The following is a 19,005-nucleotide window of genomic DNA, read 5'->3' on the forward strand; positions in this document are numbered from 1 at the left end:
CGATGCAATAGAACCCAACGTCATTATAAATGTATTTACAAAACACACAATATGTGAAACATGCCTCTTGTACCTTAATAATTAGTTAATTAAATAATATCTACAGGTTTTAATCAAATAGAGATATACATAACTTATCCGCAATATAACCAATGAAGAACTTCCTTTCTATGATTTAGTTGCCATAGCGACAAAAGTTAATCTTTAAAACATCGCTATTACAGGCCATGATGAGTTATAACAGGATAATAGGAGGTTAAGCTCTCACCTTTGTAAACAATCGCTTTATTAGCAGTAGGGATATCAATCTTACGTGCTTGCCGCAAATTAAGAAGAAACAGCTCTTAAAATTTAATTACAATGCGCTATTGGGACAATATAGAATCACAAAGTAATGTATGCTACATTTAAAAACTAATTCTTATCATAAGATGACAATAGTTGTGCAATAATCACATTTCTGGTGACGAAACGTCTGATATTCATAGAATTTGACAGTCGGAATAAACATCTTAGTTGAATTTAGCGTATACGTTTAATTCTGTTTATAACTCTCTAATATTACACGTAATAAGTTGGCCACTGATAATCCAAACTTGTTGTCTATTTGCTGAAAAGAAATGACTAAACAACAGGTGCTGTTAACTGCGGTTGAAGATTAAAGAAAGAGACTACCTAATAATCCCTTTGGGGCAATTTGTAACAAAATTAATTACAGAAAAAGCTAATCTTTGCGATTAATAAGGAAAAATAGGTAAATTTCAGTTAACGTTCGCGGTAAATTAACTTCTATACGTTCTTCAGACGCGTTTATCTTACGTCATTAATTATGCAGGGTTATGCGACAAAGCTATACTTCAAATCATAACAAGAAAATATGCAACATGCATTTAAAATGTTCAATCCGAGACGATCCTTAGACCTTTTTGCATTAAGGAAGAGTGTTGTCTCTGGACCAAAAATGATACTGTGAATCTGAGAATTAAAAATACGAGTATTTTCCTAATACTGGATCAAAACTAAATACAAATGGAGTAAAAATTAGTATTTTATTGTAGACCAAAATAAGAAATATGGAGCAATTTCCCTCGATACAATTAGCAGCATATATACATCCCCAGCCAATGGTCCTGGCTATTTTAGAGCAAAAACGATGTATATTAATTCGCCTCCTTATTTACGGTGAGAACACCGAAGTACGATCACTAATGATATTGAATATTCGTAACGGTTAAAATAAATGCACTATATTCATAATCTTACTTAAGCTTCTTGACAGGCAGGCACGAGGACACGTTTGAAATTAAAAAAAAATGGCCGACGAAATAGACGCGTATTGTCGGCGCCACAAACTACCGGTACCTATTCTGCTAGTTACGGACTATTTCCTACAACTGTAAAAATATTAACATTTTACAAACAGTATATAAACACAATGTAGGTCTATTATACAAAATTGCTTGCAGATAATGATAAATTATAAAAAATTAGTAATTATTAGTAAATTAGTGGGTTACTGTAAATCTGTTGGCGCTACTTTCAAGAAAACATTCGAATACGGAAGATGGCGTATCGCGTACTATGCAATTCGATGTTGAGTCATTATTATGGACAGGCCTACGATTTTAATAGTTCTTAGAATAGGCTGTGAAAGTTACGGGAAATAAACTTAATTGTTATTTAAACAAGAATAATTCGCGAAAACGGCTCTAGATACGTAAATTGCCAACGAAAATCAAAATAACTTGAATTACAGTAACTGGCAGAGCAACGGCATTCACAAAGCAACACAAAGGGTTCGGAAACGAATGGCATTTCCAAAAATATTAAAAATACAGTTTTCCAAAATAGTTACAAAACAATAATTATAATAATTAGCATTACGTAAAAATGTTAGAATTTTAACAGGAATTTAAGACATTCGTAACCACTTGATATTACGCAGTTTGGTGCGAATTCAACGTAGTCTACCTATGTACAATATTTTCAGAAAATAATTATTCTTACAATGTGATTTTATGTATAATTATATCACAGAGAATGTTACCTAACTAATAATGAAAATGTACAACAATTCCTAAATGTTTACCTTCTCTAAATTACCGAAAACAGGCAGGCCTCGGGTGCTATGAAACACAACCAGCAAACTCAACGGCGAAATGGCGGCGATCGAAATAAAAAATAGAGTTGCAGCGTAACGGGGTTCACAAAGTAACGCGAACGAAATCCGAAGATATTTTTAAACAGTTAATTCCGAACTTGATAATTTTCATACTAAAAATAAGCCTACTGTTTTATAAAATACAGTTTTACAAAACAATTATAATTATTGGCGTTAATTACAAGTTTTAGAAATTTAACAGGAATTTATAACTGCCTAATTACTTGATATTATGGTAATGGATGTATTACGCAGTTTGGCGCGATCGAATTCAACGTAACGTAAGTCTATACTGTATTAAAAAAATAGTATTCTCACGATGTGATTATCACAAAGAATTAATAGCTAATTAATAACAACAATGTATAACAATTTCTAAATGTTTACCTTATCTAAATTATCGAAGGCAGGCAGGTCTCGAAAAATCACAACCCTTCTGTAAGAAACTCAAGGACGAAATGGCGGAGAACAAGAGAACAGGGACCTTAAAAAAATATATATTTCTCACCAGTTTAGTTAATACAACTATTGTGTTATTAAGATAACATATACCATTTCGCAGAAGGCAAACGGCATAAAAAATGACTATACCTACTTGTAATTATTACATAAAAAGGCAGATTAATCTGTACTAATTGTTGCAGCGGATTGATATGCTGCCACACAAGTTAACAATCTTTTCTAACAATCTAAAACTGACGCCATTGTGGAAAGATAAAAACAAATTATTCCTATGAAGTTATATATACAAATATAACAAGTTCAGCCCGACAAAATTATATTAGATTCACTATTTTAAAAATAAAAGTGTATTTAAATATTGTGTATTCATTGTTTAATGTGTTTTATTGCGTAATCGAAGTTGTCTGTGATAATGTGATTTTTTTCTGCGTACGAAAGCAGTAAGGGTACTAGACTGTCTACACTTCTTTACAAACTTTTTCTTTGTTGAAATTAGACGTGACGTTGGCAAACAAAAGGTGAGCTTATTTATTATTGGAAAGGAACTGGTCATCCTACTCCATTGTGTTTTGGCTTAGTTGCTTCATGAGTGATGTCTTATTAGTGTCCCTTTTGAAGTTCTAACCAGTCTTCGTATTGGTGACTACTGACTATACATAGGTCTACACATAGGCTATTATTATGATTATTATTTTTATTATTATTATTATTATTATTATTATTATTATTATTATTATTAGGTATTAATATAATCTGAAAAGGGATTTTTATAAAATGTTTTTCTGTAACATTAAATAATAATTAATTAATTAGGCCTATGTAACTAATGAACCAATTAACCCACTAATTAATTAACGATTTAACTATCAAATGAACTAACTACTAAGTGATTTGTCTAGAATTAACTAAAAACCTGGTAGGTCTAAAAGCAATACTTTTAACTTACAGAAGTTGTCCATATTTGTTGATATATCACGGCAGTGACAGACAACAGAGAACAGTGAAATCGGATAAATCCTGCCCAGCTGCTTATCTGTCACATTATTATCATATATATGACGAAAATCGCACCGGGTTTCCTTGCTGAGAAGTCTTCAAGTCAGAAGCTAGTTAAGACTGAGTTCTGTACTGATTGATGGTGTTGGTGATGATAGTGTCTGATGATAATGCTTCTTATGATAATGATGATAATATCTTCGATAATACTCTCATTTTCACACCAGGAAAACAAACATACGAATACGTAGATACAAGATTACGAGATACGACTTTTGAATAATTCGACTACAATTTCTATAGGTCTAAACTCAAATTCAAACTTCGTCTGTTTATGCCACCCTTGAGATATTCATTTACATTCTATCACCCGTAATGATGTAATAATTCGTACGCTGTTCAATAATAACTGGAAAATTATAAACTCAATACAAAGGCAACGGTTTACAGACAAAACACTTTTAAACAAGCAACTCCACCAAATGCAGTGACAGCAGACTGACAGAGAATATGCTTGTCCATTGGTCAGTGCACGCACGCACACATGCATGCACGTGTATGTTGATGCAGAGAGCCCAGTGACCGTGAGAAAATCTGCGATCTAGAGTTGGAGGGATAAAGATACAGGGACATCATTTTATTTTACTTGCATTTTTATTGTACCTGCATTTCTGACTGTACTTCACTCCCACCCCTTCACTAATGTGCTTGCTCCCGTCAGACACAAACTTACGGCCGCTGTTGCGTTCGAAGTCTTCAAGCAGTGAAGTAAACACTGCAGTGTATAGTGTGTTTCAGAAATATGGTTGCGTTTTCTATAGAAGAAAGAACCTATATTAATAATATCGTACTAAAAAATTATATTGAAGAAACGATAAAGTCAATTTCAGAGAATATGATTCAAAATGTTTTTAATAATATGCGTAAAGAATTGAAGCCTGCATTGTAATGAACGGCAACCATTTTCAGCAACTTGTTTAAAAATTCATATTAGCTTATTTTGAATTGAGGTGGCTAGAAGCAAAGGAATGCTAGTGACATTTGTAATAACATGAGTTAAGTGCATCCAGTGTAAGCTAAAGTATCTAAAATTTTAGTGGCAAAGGGATATTTTAATCGCATCACACATTAAAATTTAAATAAAAATTTCACCGGTTTTACGAAAGCTTAAATATTTAATCCCCATTTTCTCAAAAGTAACTTAAGTCACTTACAGCCCTTTACTTATGACCCCCTCAATTTAAATGCACTCTCTATATTGTATGTTAACATCAATAATTAATATGCTAAATAAAGTAGACATTACATAACGAACATAGCCGCCTGAAAAGTTGTGTTTTTAGAAAAAAATGTTACTACTCTACTGTATTTTGATAAATTCCGTAAAAGTGATAATCAAACTGAAAATCGTAATATCGTATTTCCCTACAACATAAATGGATACACTACTTTTCTCTCCTCCTATACCTAGTAAAATGATTTGTTTACATATTGCACTAGTACCACCAAACTCCTGTAATGGAAGGGGGTAACAGTGTTTCCGAGTATAGTCAGGTTAATGTTACAAATGTTGGTAAAAATAAAGTGATGTCCCTGTACTTAATATAGGCATTGACAGAGTTCTGTATGTGACACAATTCTGTCCATGTGTTAACAGATCTACTTAAACTTTATTTTCTAGTGCAAATTTAATTTTTCTACCTTCTTTTCCAATTTACTTTCTTAGAAGGGGGGCTGGATGTTGCTGTTCAGTCAACTGTCCAAAGACAGGTCTGAACATGCCACCACTTATGAGGCAACTAGGCCAGTAGGCTGGAGGTAGTAGGTATAGATCAGACCTGCAGAACTGTAGCTCCTGAGAGCGACTACTTTACTCCCCTTTCTTACCCCACCCACCTTTTCTCAGTGCTGTCATGACATTCTAGTTACGCTCGGCTGCATCAACATTCATTCTCGCGGCGGCAGGTATACAATACGCTATCAAGAATTATAAATGAACAGATAATAAAATCCTTAGGAACATACCTTTAGAAAGTAAGAGAAAAATGAATGAGGGAAATAAGTTAAAAGACATGTAAAATAAATTTTAAAATGTATGTTTGCATATAATGTAAAAAGGTCTACGTATGTATATATCGTCCTATTACCTACTAGTAAAGCCGATAAAATCCACTTTTTGTGTAAAATAAGTTAAGTACAGTCCCCGACTTGTCTTTCCGTGCTCTGTATTCTACTAAAATGAAATAAGTCCGAAATGTTGCATACAGGCAACAAACAAATTACTTTATTTGAAGAATTTATTATGATTTTTCGTGCATTAATAAAGTTTTAATTCCTATTTTCACAAAACTTGTATTACTGGTCTTAACTGGTTTTACTAGTAATAGGACGATAAATAAATTGTACGTTGATAAGTGAGTGATAGCTATATGACCGGATGTGAATGCTGTCATTCAGCATTGTAACGCACTCCAGCAAAATAAATAAATGAATAAATAAATAAATGAATGAATTAATGAATTAATTAATAAATAAATGAATAAATAAATAAATAAATAAATTTGCGCTATATTGGTATTCTGTGAATGGGCTGTGTTGTTGAGTGTTAGTTCAATCAAAAGTCCATATGTATTTGTGTTAAACATTAACTGTGTGTGTCCACACCTGTCGAGTAACGGTCAGCGCGTCTGACCGCGAAACCAGGTGGCCCGGGTTCGAAACCCGGTCGGGGCAAGTTACCTGGTTGAGGTTTTTTCCGGGGTTTTCCCTCAACCCAATACGAGCAAATGCTGAGTAACTTTCGGTGCTCGACCCCGGACTCATTTCATCGGCATTATCACCTTCATATCATTCAGACGCTAAATAACCTAGATGTTGATACAGCGTCGTAAAATAACCCAATAAAATAAAAAAATTAACTGTGTGTAAAACTCATAATGAGAGAGCATTGAGGTCATTATTTGTAGAATTCAAAGAGAAACCGTTTTCAAGTTGGACATATGAAACAAAATGTGCTTACAAAGATAGGAGATCGACACCACATTTACATATTAAAATAGCGGATGGAGGAAAACAAAATGGAAATTTTCAATTGTCATGGTATAAGAAATATCCTTGGATAACAAGGTGCTGTCCACACCTGTGGAGTAACGGTTAGCGCGTCCGGCCGCAAAACCAGGTGGCCCGGGTTCGAATCCTGGTCGGGACAAATTACCTCAACCAATGTGAGCAAATTTTGGGTAACTATCAGTGCTGGACTCTGGACTCATTTCACCAGTATGAGCACTTTCATTTCTTACTTACTTACTTATCCCGATCCTCTTCTACCTTTTGGTGTCGAGGTTTTTCAAAGAGTTCGCCATTGTTTGCGATCTACTGGAATCTTTTTAGGATAATCCTTCTCTTGCTAAGATCTCTTCTACGCCATTGTTCCAGGTCTTCCTCTTGGTCTCTTTCTTCCCAACCCACTAGCTCTTGCTTTCCATATTTGTTTAGGTATTCTTTCATCACTCATTCTCTTTTAAGTGTCCAAACCATCTAAGCTGTATTTGTTCTACTTCGTGTTGGAGGGATTTAACATTTAGAGACATCCTTATAGTTTGATTCCTAATTTTGTCTTTCCTTGTTTTCCCAATTACTCTTCTTAAGTACTTCATTACCATAGTTTGTACTTTTCTCTTGACTTTTTCCCCCCAATACCCAAGATTCACTTCCATATACAAGTGTTGGGATGTAGGTTGATTTGTATATAGCCATTTTTGTTCTTTCACTTACTTCCTTTTTACCTAAAAAAAACTCTATTCATACCTTCATTTCATTCAGATGCTAAATAACCTGAGATGTTGATACAGCGTCGTAAAATAACTACTAAAAAAAAAATTAATAAAATAACAAGATGCTCTGAGACAAATAAATTATATTGTTATATTTGTATTTTGATTGGGGATGAAAATGAGTGGTCGTCAATTTCTTGTGGGATCTGTGTCACAAAAAAATTTGTTAGAAAAGCCGAGAAATATCTGCTGTATAAAAAGATAATAAGGCAAGCAGATTTTTTCAGCCTACCCAGTATTTACACTTTAGCTTCACCACTGACAGCTATGAATGTTTTGCAAAATTGGTTCAACTTTCAGCTTCTTAGTAAATGCATGGCTATGAATATAGGCTACTCTTAGTATTTTGCACAAGATTAAAAGATGGTCATTTAGGGTGGGCAGAAAAATTTTTGGTTGAGCAGGCGTCCTCTCTCGTCCACTCCTAGTGCCATCACTGCTTTCAAACCAACTTAGCCTAATTTCGAAGACTATTCAGTGTACTTTCCTTGATAATAAAACGGTCACAGTTTGGTATTAACCACTCAGTATTTTCTAGTGTTTGCAGTGTTACTGATTGTTAAAATTGTATGCATAACAACTCTATTATATCTACTGTTTGTTATTTCTTTTCAGTACTTTGTCCACTAGTCTAAACTCGATGGCGGCTGTCATACTAGAAGACTTTTATAAATCTTTATTCAAGCATCAATTGTCTCCCAGAAAGACGAACATTTTATTGAAGACGGTAGTAGCTGTGCTGGGTGTAACATCTGTTTCCTTGGTTTTCGTTGTTGAAAAGCTTGGGTCTGTGTTAGAGGTGAGTTACGAGGTTTATTAATTTCTAATGGTATCAACGAAGTATTTATTTATAAAGTTTTACATAAATATGTAATTAATTAATCACTGTTCCATGAAAGTTACACTGTACTTGTCATCGTACGTTTCCAGGGTGCCAGCCAAGTGCTCGTTGTCTCACGGCTTCTTGCGCTGGTTCAGTTTCTTACGCTTGTGGAGTGTCGCCTTCTTGGGTCTATGATCTTCCATGGAGCGGATTCCCTGTTTCTCCAGATATTCCTCTACTTTCAGGTTATCCGTGCTCTAAACTACCACAGAATGCCAGAGTTTCTGGAACTCATCGTCCACAGGCAGAGCTGCTGTCTTGTTTGTGAAGAACGCAATCTTCTTCTTGTGAATCGGTCGCGAGATGTATAATGATCTCATTCTGCAAAGCCTTGAGGGTTTTATTACAATGTGGCAAAGATTCCTGAACGTCTTCCAACAGAATTCCTTCAAGACTCTTCAAGTCTTGTTGCGTCAACAAACGCAGTTGATTCCGGTATTAGGCCAATAAATTGAATTTTAAAAATAAAATATTTCCTCCAAAGCCAGTGTTTGAGGAAATGTCCCCATAACACTGGCAGCATTCCCACGCTGGATAGCAATAGCGATTCTTTGTGTCAAGAAGTCAGTCGACCTGGAATCTCCATTGAGCGCTTGCAACTTTTTCGCGATGTCTGAAACCTGCATTTAGCCTCTGAGCACCAAGGTCCCAACGTCTCAACAGCAAAAACAGAGAACCAGTATCTGTCCTGGAGATCCCGATACTTATTCCTTTTGATGCTCACTGCGGAACCAGCGACTTTGGAGGTGACAGGCAAATGCGATGGTGCTAAAGTGTCGACACAAGTGGCATCCCATAGCAGAGATTTTCCATGAGACCAAGGTATCAAGGTCAATCCATCTGGTCTTTTTCCATCAGAACGGCAGATTCCAATTATTATCATAATTATGTTAAATGTGTTTGCAAGCTTTTGCGTGTTTCATTACCCATTACTTGTAAGTAACATAACATTTCATTTATTTGTTCTCACTTCCTTTCATGCAGTGTTTTCAATTAAGTGATATGTGAATGTTTTATAGCTAACATAACAAATAGAAGTTATTTATAGATGCCCTGCCTGAAAAATTAATTTCAGTTATGTTCCTTAACCCTTAAATTGGCCAACTTCATTTCTCACACTAGTTTATTAAACTGTGTCGGACTGTAAAGAAAACAACTATCGCAATGTCCATATTTCATATGTTGTGCAATATTACAGTATTGTGAAATTTTAATTTTCCTACCAATTATTTTTCTATTGTTCTATTAAAATTATAGCATATAGCCTATTAACCTGTTCTATCCTATAGGATACATTGCCAATTTAAGGGTTAATAAACGGATTATTATGCTGTATGTTTTAATTAATGAGCATAGTACAACAAATTAATTGATAAAAGTGAACATGAACACTATCTTATTATTATTATTATTATTATTATTATTATTATTATTATTATTTTAGTTGGTTATTTAACGACGCTCTATCAACTACTAGGTTATTTAGCGTCCATGAGACTGGTGATAGTGAGATGGTATTTGGCGAGATGACGCTGAGGATTCGCCATAGATTACCTGGCATTCACCTTAGGGTTAGGGAAAACCTCGGAAAAATCCCAACCAGGTAATCAGCCCAAGTGGGGATCGAACCTGCACCGGAGCGCAACTTCAGACCGACAGGCATGCGCCTTAACCGACTGAGCCACGCTGCTGAAGGCTTCTTATTATTATAGGCCCTACATTGTGACATAGTGATGGACAATTAAAGAAACAGCTGTTGTCTACACTCAAAATAATTCTATGAATTTATAGTGAATAATTGGTATGTTTCGTTGTACACATACTGGTACTAAAATGTTTATACTATTTTAATTAATTCGCTGTTACAATAATTTTGATAATAACATATGGAGTAGGAACATGAGAGCTAAAATCCCGAACAAAATAAAATATGCGAATCTATCTTCAACAGAAATGGGTTTCTATGAGCATTCCACAAGAATTTCTAGAAAAGCGAGAATAAGAAATAGTGTAATGAGAGAGATTAGAATGCTATCATCATTGAGTAGTGCTGTATTGCTATTGATACGTAAAAATGACGTAATAGGCGAAAAGTGTTTTTGGCTCTATATATGGAATATAGTTTTTATTTCTTTCTTTGTAGTTTTATTTGTTTAGGTCTATTTTTTGTTTCTAATTTTTATTTTCATATAAATAAATTTGCATGAAATATAAAATCATATAGGCCTAACTACAAGGAAATATTTATGAATATTATTTTTATTTCGTTTCTTTAGTTTTATTTGTGTTTTGTTTCTAATTTCTGCTTACATCAAAACAAATTTACAGGAAACAGAAAACCATATAAATCTAACTACAAGAAAATATTTCAGAATACAATTTTATTCTTTCTTTTATTTTTTTCAGTAGCTGATCACAGTCTACTATATACAGTCACGAAGCTTGAGTTTTGAGGGTGCTAGAAACAATAGACTGTGATGGTTCTATTTTGTATTGCCTGTAATGAGGCGATATTAACGATCCTAGTGGTGAGCAACAATCTAATGTTTGTACTACGTATTGAGCTTCGCGACTGTATATACTAAACTGTGAGCTGATTAAATGGCGAGTTTCCCGTTTCGTGTTTGCTTCCTTCTTTTTCTTCTTTCTCCATTCGCTTGTTTTCTACAATTATTCTCAATCTTTCCTCACAGTCTAGTATATACAGTCACGAAGCTTGAGTTTATGAGGGTACTAGGAACAATAGACTGTGCAGGTACTATTTCGCATTGTCTGTGATGAGGCGATAGTAGCAATCCTAGTGATTAGCAACTATCTATGGATGCATATTTACTACGTATTGAGCTTCGTGACTGTATATACTAGACTGTGCTTTCCTTCTGTATCTTCCATTAATTTTTTCTCCTTGAGCTGCAACTTCATCTCGGTATGTATTTTGGATCCTTGTCACTGTCACAAGCTTCATATTCAGTCTCTACATCCCCTTCAGCACCATCATCTGTACTTTCATCTATAATTTACATAGTAGTACCGGTATCAGAATCATCATGTAAGTTTTCATCCAGTGTTACTTTGTGAAATAAAACACACTTATAAGGAAATAAATAAACTGCACTGACAGAAAAATGTTCTACTAATACTATTGATAAGTAAATCTGACATATACTTCCAAATGTATCTTACAATAACTCAGCTAAGTGTAAGTTGCAACCTTCTGTCATGACTGATAGTCAGCAACTGGCAGATAGAGGCATAGCTAGAAGAAGGAGAGGCTCGCTTGGTGGGAAAAGTAGTGGGATCAATTATTATTTACCCATTATACATCAAAATTACGTATGATAACATTCGAGGGTTAATATTCAAACATTCTATAATAGATGCAAATCGGGCTTTTGGGTAAAGCTCCCTGTGAAGCAGACTTGAATAATTTCAAGGGAAAAATTTTTCTGGAGCTGGGTATCGATCCCGGGACCCTTCACTTAGCGCATGAATGCTGTACAAACTGAGCTACCCAGGAACTACACCCGACAACGTCCCGATATCTGAAAGCCAGATTTACATAATATATATGTCACTGTAGGTAGTAGTAGTAGTAGTAGTAGTAGTAGTAGTAGTAGTAGTAGTAGTAGTAGTAGTAGTAGTAGTAGTAGTAGTAGTAGGTTTATTTTGCCTGGCAGAGTTAAGGCCAGAAAACCACAAGTCAAGTCACACAGAGTTTGTGTGCACTCAGAGTTGGGTTTCTGGCACCTTGTCAGCCAACTTGTGGGTACAAAGGGAAAAATTGGGACGTTGTCGGGTGTAATTCCTGGGTAGTTCAGTCGGTAGAGCATTCATGTGCTAAGTGAAGGGTCATGGGATCGATACCCGGCCCCGGAATAATTTTTCCCTGGAAATTATTCTATAATAGAATTCATAACAAATAGCTAAAATGGTATGGACATAAGGAAAGGATGGCAGAGGATATAGATTTCCAAGAAAATACTAGAAAGGGTTCCACTTGGCAGGAAGATTAGATGGAAGAATGGAATTTTCAACAGCATGTGGGAGAAAGGACTGGAGGATGGGGATTGCAATGACAGAAAACGTGGGAGAAAAGTGACAGAACTTTAATTGGACGCAGGGAGTTGTCAACATTGCAAAACATTCTTAATGAATAAATAATATAATTTCACCATCTCTTTCCTCATTCGTGTATGATACTCATATTTTTCCACCTTTTATTTTTATTTTAACAGTTAACCTTGAGTCTGATTGGTGTGAGCAATGGGGCTTCACTTGGTATATTCAGCATGGGACTGTTTCTGCCATGGATTAACTCTGAGGTAATCAGATATAAGTTTACAAAGTCGTGCTATGCTTGTAGTGTGGAACAGGGAGGAGTTCAATCCAGTCCACAAAACAGATAAATGTAAGAAGGAGCAAATGTTTTTGTTCCTTTCAAAAGTTTCTCTCTATTGTTGACTGGTTTCGTATTGTATTATATTTATTTACATTTCATGGTATTCGTACATTACTTCACAGCTAGAATATGGAACATGTCAAACAAAAAAAAAAAATCGTAATATTAGCAGTACTATAAAGTTTTAATTACAGTCACAGTCTAGTTGAAATATAGGTTATAAGAAGAGTTTTACAATATAGTCTACTAATACAACACAAAGTTTTAAGGGTATATGTACGTGAACGACCACAAATGTTATCAGAAAATGCAGGCTCTAAATTTCTAAAATTTTATAAGAAAACTAGCCGTACCCGTCCGCTCTGCTGCACCTGTTAGAAATAAATATAAAGTAATTACATAATTAAAATAGGACGTTTGATCCAGGGAACATTCGTGTTTGATAGAAGGATAAATCGTTTAATATGTTACTTAATTTAAATTTTATTTAAATAATTAAAATGCGATCATTTTGGTCCAGAGAGCACTCAGAAGTTACTGTAATAACATTATAGCATTATGTCCATCTAGAGAAACTACACTTTCGAATGGTGAAATAATAATTAATTATACAAATCGGTTAATTTAGCTTTCGATATTACTTCATACAAACACAGAAACATTGTTTGTAGGCTATGTTTCATAGCTTTCGATTGTTGTGTCCAAGGCCCCTTATAGACGTAATCATTTGTTTTCATTTCATTACACCGCCTTAGATAGCATTGTATTTTAATTTTAAAACTCATTTATCTCATGAAATATTAATCCTATCAAAGTTTTTCAAAGAATAAAACTTATCGGAAATGATTTTTAAAAAAACTTTTGTTATGTAACATATTTCACAAAAATCAATAATAAGCGAGATATTTCGATTTATTTAATTCAGGCCCCCTTATAACCCCCCTTTTAAATAATGTATTTTGAATGCCATATAGCCTAAAATCTAAGTTACAACGAACTTAATTTATATTCCAATTTTCATATAAATCGGTTCAGCCATTATCGCGTGAAAAGGTAACAAACATCCAGACAGACAGACAGACAGACATACAAACAAAAATGTCAAAAAAGCGATTTTCCGTTTCAAAGTAGTTAATTATATATGTTAGGACCAATTATTTTTGGAAAATCGAAAATTACCAGAACAATTTCGGCTACAGATTTATTATTAGTATGGATGAACTCACAATTGGACAAAAATTACAAGGTACCACAACAAGACTTATTAGAACTTAAATATCTGATAAAAATATGAAAAAGTTTACTAATAATATTTTTCAAATCAGTTTTATCAGAATAAAAAAAAAACACAAAAAAATTCGGCAGTTACATCATTTGGTAGCCATAACATTGTTATGGTCTCTCTGACATCTTTAATATTTTTCCTGCATGTAATAAACACTTATTTCTGAAAATTAGACTACTCTCAGAATGTAGTTGTTTATTTTAATACAGTTAATTTTTTATTTCTCCTATATAAAATATATTAAAATATACATAATGTTTCGTGACCTAATTTTTCTGTTTTCATAGAAATGGATATTATTGTAGTCTACCTTTTGCATAAATTCATGTTAAATCAGTGTACAAAATTTCAGTATTCTATCTCTAATGTCTGTGGAGTTATGAAATAATATGTTCGAAAACTTTCAAATTTTGGAAAATTTAATTTAAAGTAAAAAGTGAATTCTGAAAAATATTATTAGTAACCTTTTTTGTACTTTTATCAGATATTTAAGTTCTAATAAGTCTTGTTGTGGTACCTTGTAATTTTTGTCCAATTGTGAGTTCATTTTCTTATAAAATTTTAGAAATTTAGAGCCTGCATTTTCTGATAATATTTGTGGCCATTCACCTACATATACCCTTAATATCAATAGTTAATACAATATAGATATATTCATGAAGCGTTGTTGAATGTTATTAATTCACCTACAGAATAGAAGGCATGAGAAATTAGGCACTTCTTTAATTTGGCCCTAAATAAACTTATGTTTTGAGTTTCATTTTTTATATCAGGGCGACTATTAAAAACTTTTACTGACATATAACGCACTCCTTTTTGATAGCACGATAGACTTGCCGATGGAGTATGAAAGTCATTTTCTGACGCGTATTTATGCTATGAGCTGTTGAATTAGTTACAGAGTTTTCGCGATTACATACGAGGAAGACTATTAGTGAAAAAATATACTGATAAGCCATGGGCATTATTTTTAGTTTTTTTTTTTTTTTTTTAAATAATCCTACACTATTCTCTAGAGTTGACACCTACTATTATCTTTGTGTTTTGGGCCTGAGGTCCGCAAGTTCAAATCTGACTAAGGGCCATACCCAGAGCATATTCTTATTTTTTTATTTATGCCTCATTTTATTTCTCTTACAAATTGTAATTCATAACTGCCACTCGAATAAAAAGTTTTCTTCTCCTAGTTAGCTTTACACTTTTCAATGAACTATATGTTTATGGGATGACGTTAGTTGCTTTGCAAAGTTGATATTTTCTTATATTTGTTTATTAACGAAAAGTGAACTTCACTCATCTGGACTCATTTGTACAGGGTGCAATAATCGGTGGATTAGCTGGGCTTGGCATCATGGGCTGGCTGTGCGTGGGCACCCAGGCTGCTATTGCTTCAGGTGATATTACTTTCTTGAGGAAACCTGTCACAGTGGAAGGATGTACAAATACTTCTGTTACACCAACAACATTTATTGAAGTGACGAATTCTACTTTAAATCACCAGTCAAAGTGAGTTATAAGATTAGTTATTTACTTAAATGTGATATATGTATCTTAAAACAATGACATTATATTTAAAATAGTGCCAGTGAAATGACTCCGGGGTCCAGCACCAAAAGTTACCCAGCATTTGCTAATATTGAGAGCGTATTCCGAATCTCACTGGTGAGCAATCCGATGGCATCACGGTGTTCTGAATTCCACCGATGACGTCATTGATGCTCCACCAGTGTCGCACCGGTGCCATCAACTTGCAGAGGTGGTGGCAGTCTCCATCAGCCGCCATCAGTTAATCTGATTGGTTCTTGTATAGGGCGGGAATTAGCAGACGAATAACATCATGCACTGCTGTGTCATGGCGGTGTGTTCTGCTGTATTGTTTGTAATGAGTACAACGTAAAAACAATATGTTAATGGCTTATGAGCAAACATGTCAACGGACCAGTTATTACTACCAGTTCAAGAAATAAATTGTTTATGCTATCTTTTCTTTGAACGAGATGAGAGTACGAAAATTTCGCAACATTTTGCTAGCGTAGCACAGACAACAACTTGTACAGTTGCCATGACAGCATCGATCCTTCCAGCAGTTTTGTTCCTTATTTCGCTGCAACGTGACGTCATTGATGCCACTGCACCGGTGAGATTCGGAATACGCTGTGAGTTGAGGGAAAACCCCGGAACAAACCTCAACCAGGTAACTTGGAATATTAAAAAATTTCGATGTGTTATAGAAATTCAGCTTATCCAAGGAAATTATCAAATTTTTAGATAGGCACTTCCTTAATGTAGATTTTTCCAAACTAGAGAGCTCAGTCAGAGTCCTACAGACATTCTGTCTTTACAAATCTCATAGACTCTCCAGGACTTAATGCTCCAACATCCTTGATAAGAAGTTTGGGTGTGGTGAATGTTTCTTGTGTCCCAGCCACTATAGGGAATAGATGAAATACCTTGAAAATGCCTTTGATTTATAGTATTGATTAGTAGAAATTGATGTGATCACTGGGAGAGCTGTAAGTCCGCCCAACCTGCCTTAAATTTGTACCTTACTTATATACGAAAATCGTTGTGCGTGAATGAAAAATACGACCATATTTCGATAATATAACAGTGGGATTCAGTGTCGCCAACATAGTAATAATACTACACACCTAACCTAACCTCTCTGATAATACTACACACCTAATCTAACCTAACCTGTCACATAATACACACCTAATCTAACCTAACCTAACCTGTCACATAATACTACAGTACCCGTAGTAACATTCCTCACATTTAGTATATATTGCCGGCCCTGCCACTCATGTCGGTAACTATCTAGTGGAAGTGGATCATAATTCCTGGAAGAAAATATGGTGACTTTCATAATAATTACAGTACATTTAGTTCGTTCAGTGTATGTTTTGTGATATACGGTATTACGAGGGGGATCCAGGAAATAACGACCGTTCGCACATACCCGCCGCGAAGCTGACACCCCTTCCTTGTTCGAAGGTCAACTGGCTTCCTTAACATGTGTTCTCATAATGTTGTGAGTACTGGTTGCAACAAGTCGCCATTGTGCATTTTGTGTTACTTCAAAATGAACGACGTGATTGATAATCCCGCCGACTGTGAGGTGAGGAGTGTGATTCGATTTTTGAATGCCCGACATTTGAAACCTGCAGAAATTTACCTTTACCGGCAATTGAAAGAAGTGTATGGTGATACTGTAATGAATGAAAGAAATGTGAGAAAATGGTGCGAAATGTTCAACAGTGGGCGAACAAATGTCCATGATGAAACTCGACCCAGATGCCCATCACTCATCACAGAAGACCTGAAGACTAAAGTGAACGACAGAATCTTGCAAGACAGGCGCACATCACTCGACGAATTGCTGAAAGACTTTCTGGATGGTACGCGTTTTGGAAGTGATGAAGAGTTGAAGAAGACAGTGAACACCTGGCTTAATGAACTGGCGGCAGAGGAGTATAACACGGGAATTCTAAAGCTAGTGAACAGATACGACAAATGTTTAAATGTAGGTGGTGATTATGTAGAGAAGTAAAGGAAGCTTCAGTTATGTAACAGACTTTGTTTTTTTCAAATAAATATATTTTTTTTAATTATTACAACAAAACGGTCGTTATTTCCTGGATCCCCCTCGTAAATGTGTTAATGTGTAGGCTAATTATATATATATACTACAATAAGAATTGAAATGTGTTGTGACTGTGATAAAAGTATTGAAAATTGGTTTATAACGCCACATTGACAATGATAAAAGTGTGCAATATTCGTTCAGTGGCCAGTGGATACTCTACATTGACAGATGTTTGTAGCTAACTGATATACATCTTTGCCTGAAATAACATTAACAGAAAGAATTCTCATTTTGTTGTATATAGCAGTTTAAAAAGAAACACATATTTCTGTACGGTACTTCAGTGCAAGAACCCGGAGACCCTTACATAGCTTGTTCTGAGAAAATAAAAATTACAGAAAATTGGAAGCATTATACATAATAATAGTAATGCAGTATGATATCATCTCTCTTCTATGTCAGAATTTTATTAACATACTGTATAATGTACAAATAATGTTAGCCTTGAAAGAATCTTCCTTCATTGGATCATTTTATTTGTATTTGATTCATATTGTTCACTCCACAACACAATTTTCATTATTTTTCTCTTTGTGTTAATTGAATTTTCAATATATCATTAAATTTATACATTTGCATCTGGAGGTTTACCTTGTTTTATCATTATTTTTGTTGCAGCAATGTGTTTGTCCTATATCAGATGTCTTACATGTGGTACACTCTTCTGGGAGCAGTCATATCAATGTTCGTGGCACTTCTGGTTAGTCTATTAACATGTCCAACAGATATTACAACAATTGATCCCATGTACTTAAGCCCAGTAATCCGTCGCTTTCTGCCAAAGAAGAAAGCAAATGAAAATGATGTCGACATGACTCTCATTAAACAAACCAATGTATGTTTACAAGACTCAACTTTAAGAAAGAAGACGTCTGTATTATGATGTGAAAATAATAAAAGCTAGAGTTAGAGTCTAGGAGTTAAGGCCATGTCTCAAAGCTACATTTTCAGCTGAAGTGAACTAGATTGTTGGCTAAATAGCCGGATGTGACGTCAGAAGTTATGATCCAAAGCTACATAGTGCATAGCAATCAAGTCCGTAGTAGCTAGTAAACGAAAATGCTTGCTTGATTGTTGACTTGTTCACTAAACAAACATGGATACCTCATCATCAATTGGGGTTATTAAATTTTAAAATGCTTTGGAAATGAAATAATGTAAATGTAGTGTAGAATAACACGTTAACTTTGAACACTGACATTGTTAGTACCTTCTGTACAATGTTTTAAACATTATTGTAATATATTAAGCCCTGATCTTTTCCACATAAGTCGTAATGAAACTGCATTAGGACACTGCCTTCTTAATTCAGTGCTGCACCATGATGTCATGGTTTT

The 19,005-nt window shown here is 34.6% G+C and overlaps 1 protein-coding gene across 1 annotated transcript in view; it reads left to right on the top strand.

The window, feature by feature from the left end:
- Window positions 1-18,676, top strand: part of LOC138709545 (sodium-coupled monocarboxylate transporter 1-like) — a 66,749-nt gene extending 48,073 nt beyond the window's left edge. The window contains exons 11-14 of the mRNA XM_069840387.1: window positions 8,068-8,251; window positions 12,571-12,657; window positions 15,335-15,525; window positions 18,287-18,676. Coding sequence (XP_069696488.1) covers window positions 8,068-8,251; window positions 12,571-12,657; window positions 15,335-15,525; window positions 18,287-18,551 — 727 coding nt within the window. The 3' untranslated portion in view covers window positions 18,552-18,676. The remainder of the gene's footprint in view (window positions 1-8,067; window positions 8,252-12,570; window positions 12,658-15,334; window positions 15,526-18,286) is intronic.
- The last annotated feature ends 329 nt before the right edge of the window (window positions 18,677-19,005 follow it).

This window comes from Periplaneta americana, chromosome 11 (genome assembly GCF_040183065.1).
Source record: "Periplaneta americana isolate PAMFEO1 chromosome 11, P.americana_PAMFEO1_priV1, whole genome shotgun sequence".
Lineage (NCBI taxonomy): Eukaryota > Metazoa > Arthropoda > Insecta > Blattodea > Blattidae > Periplaneta > Periplaneta americana.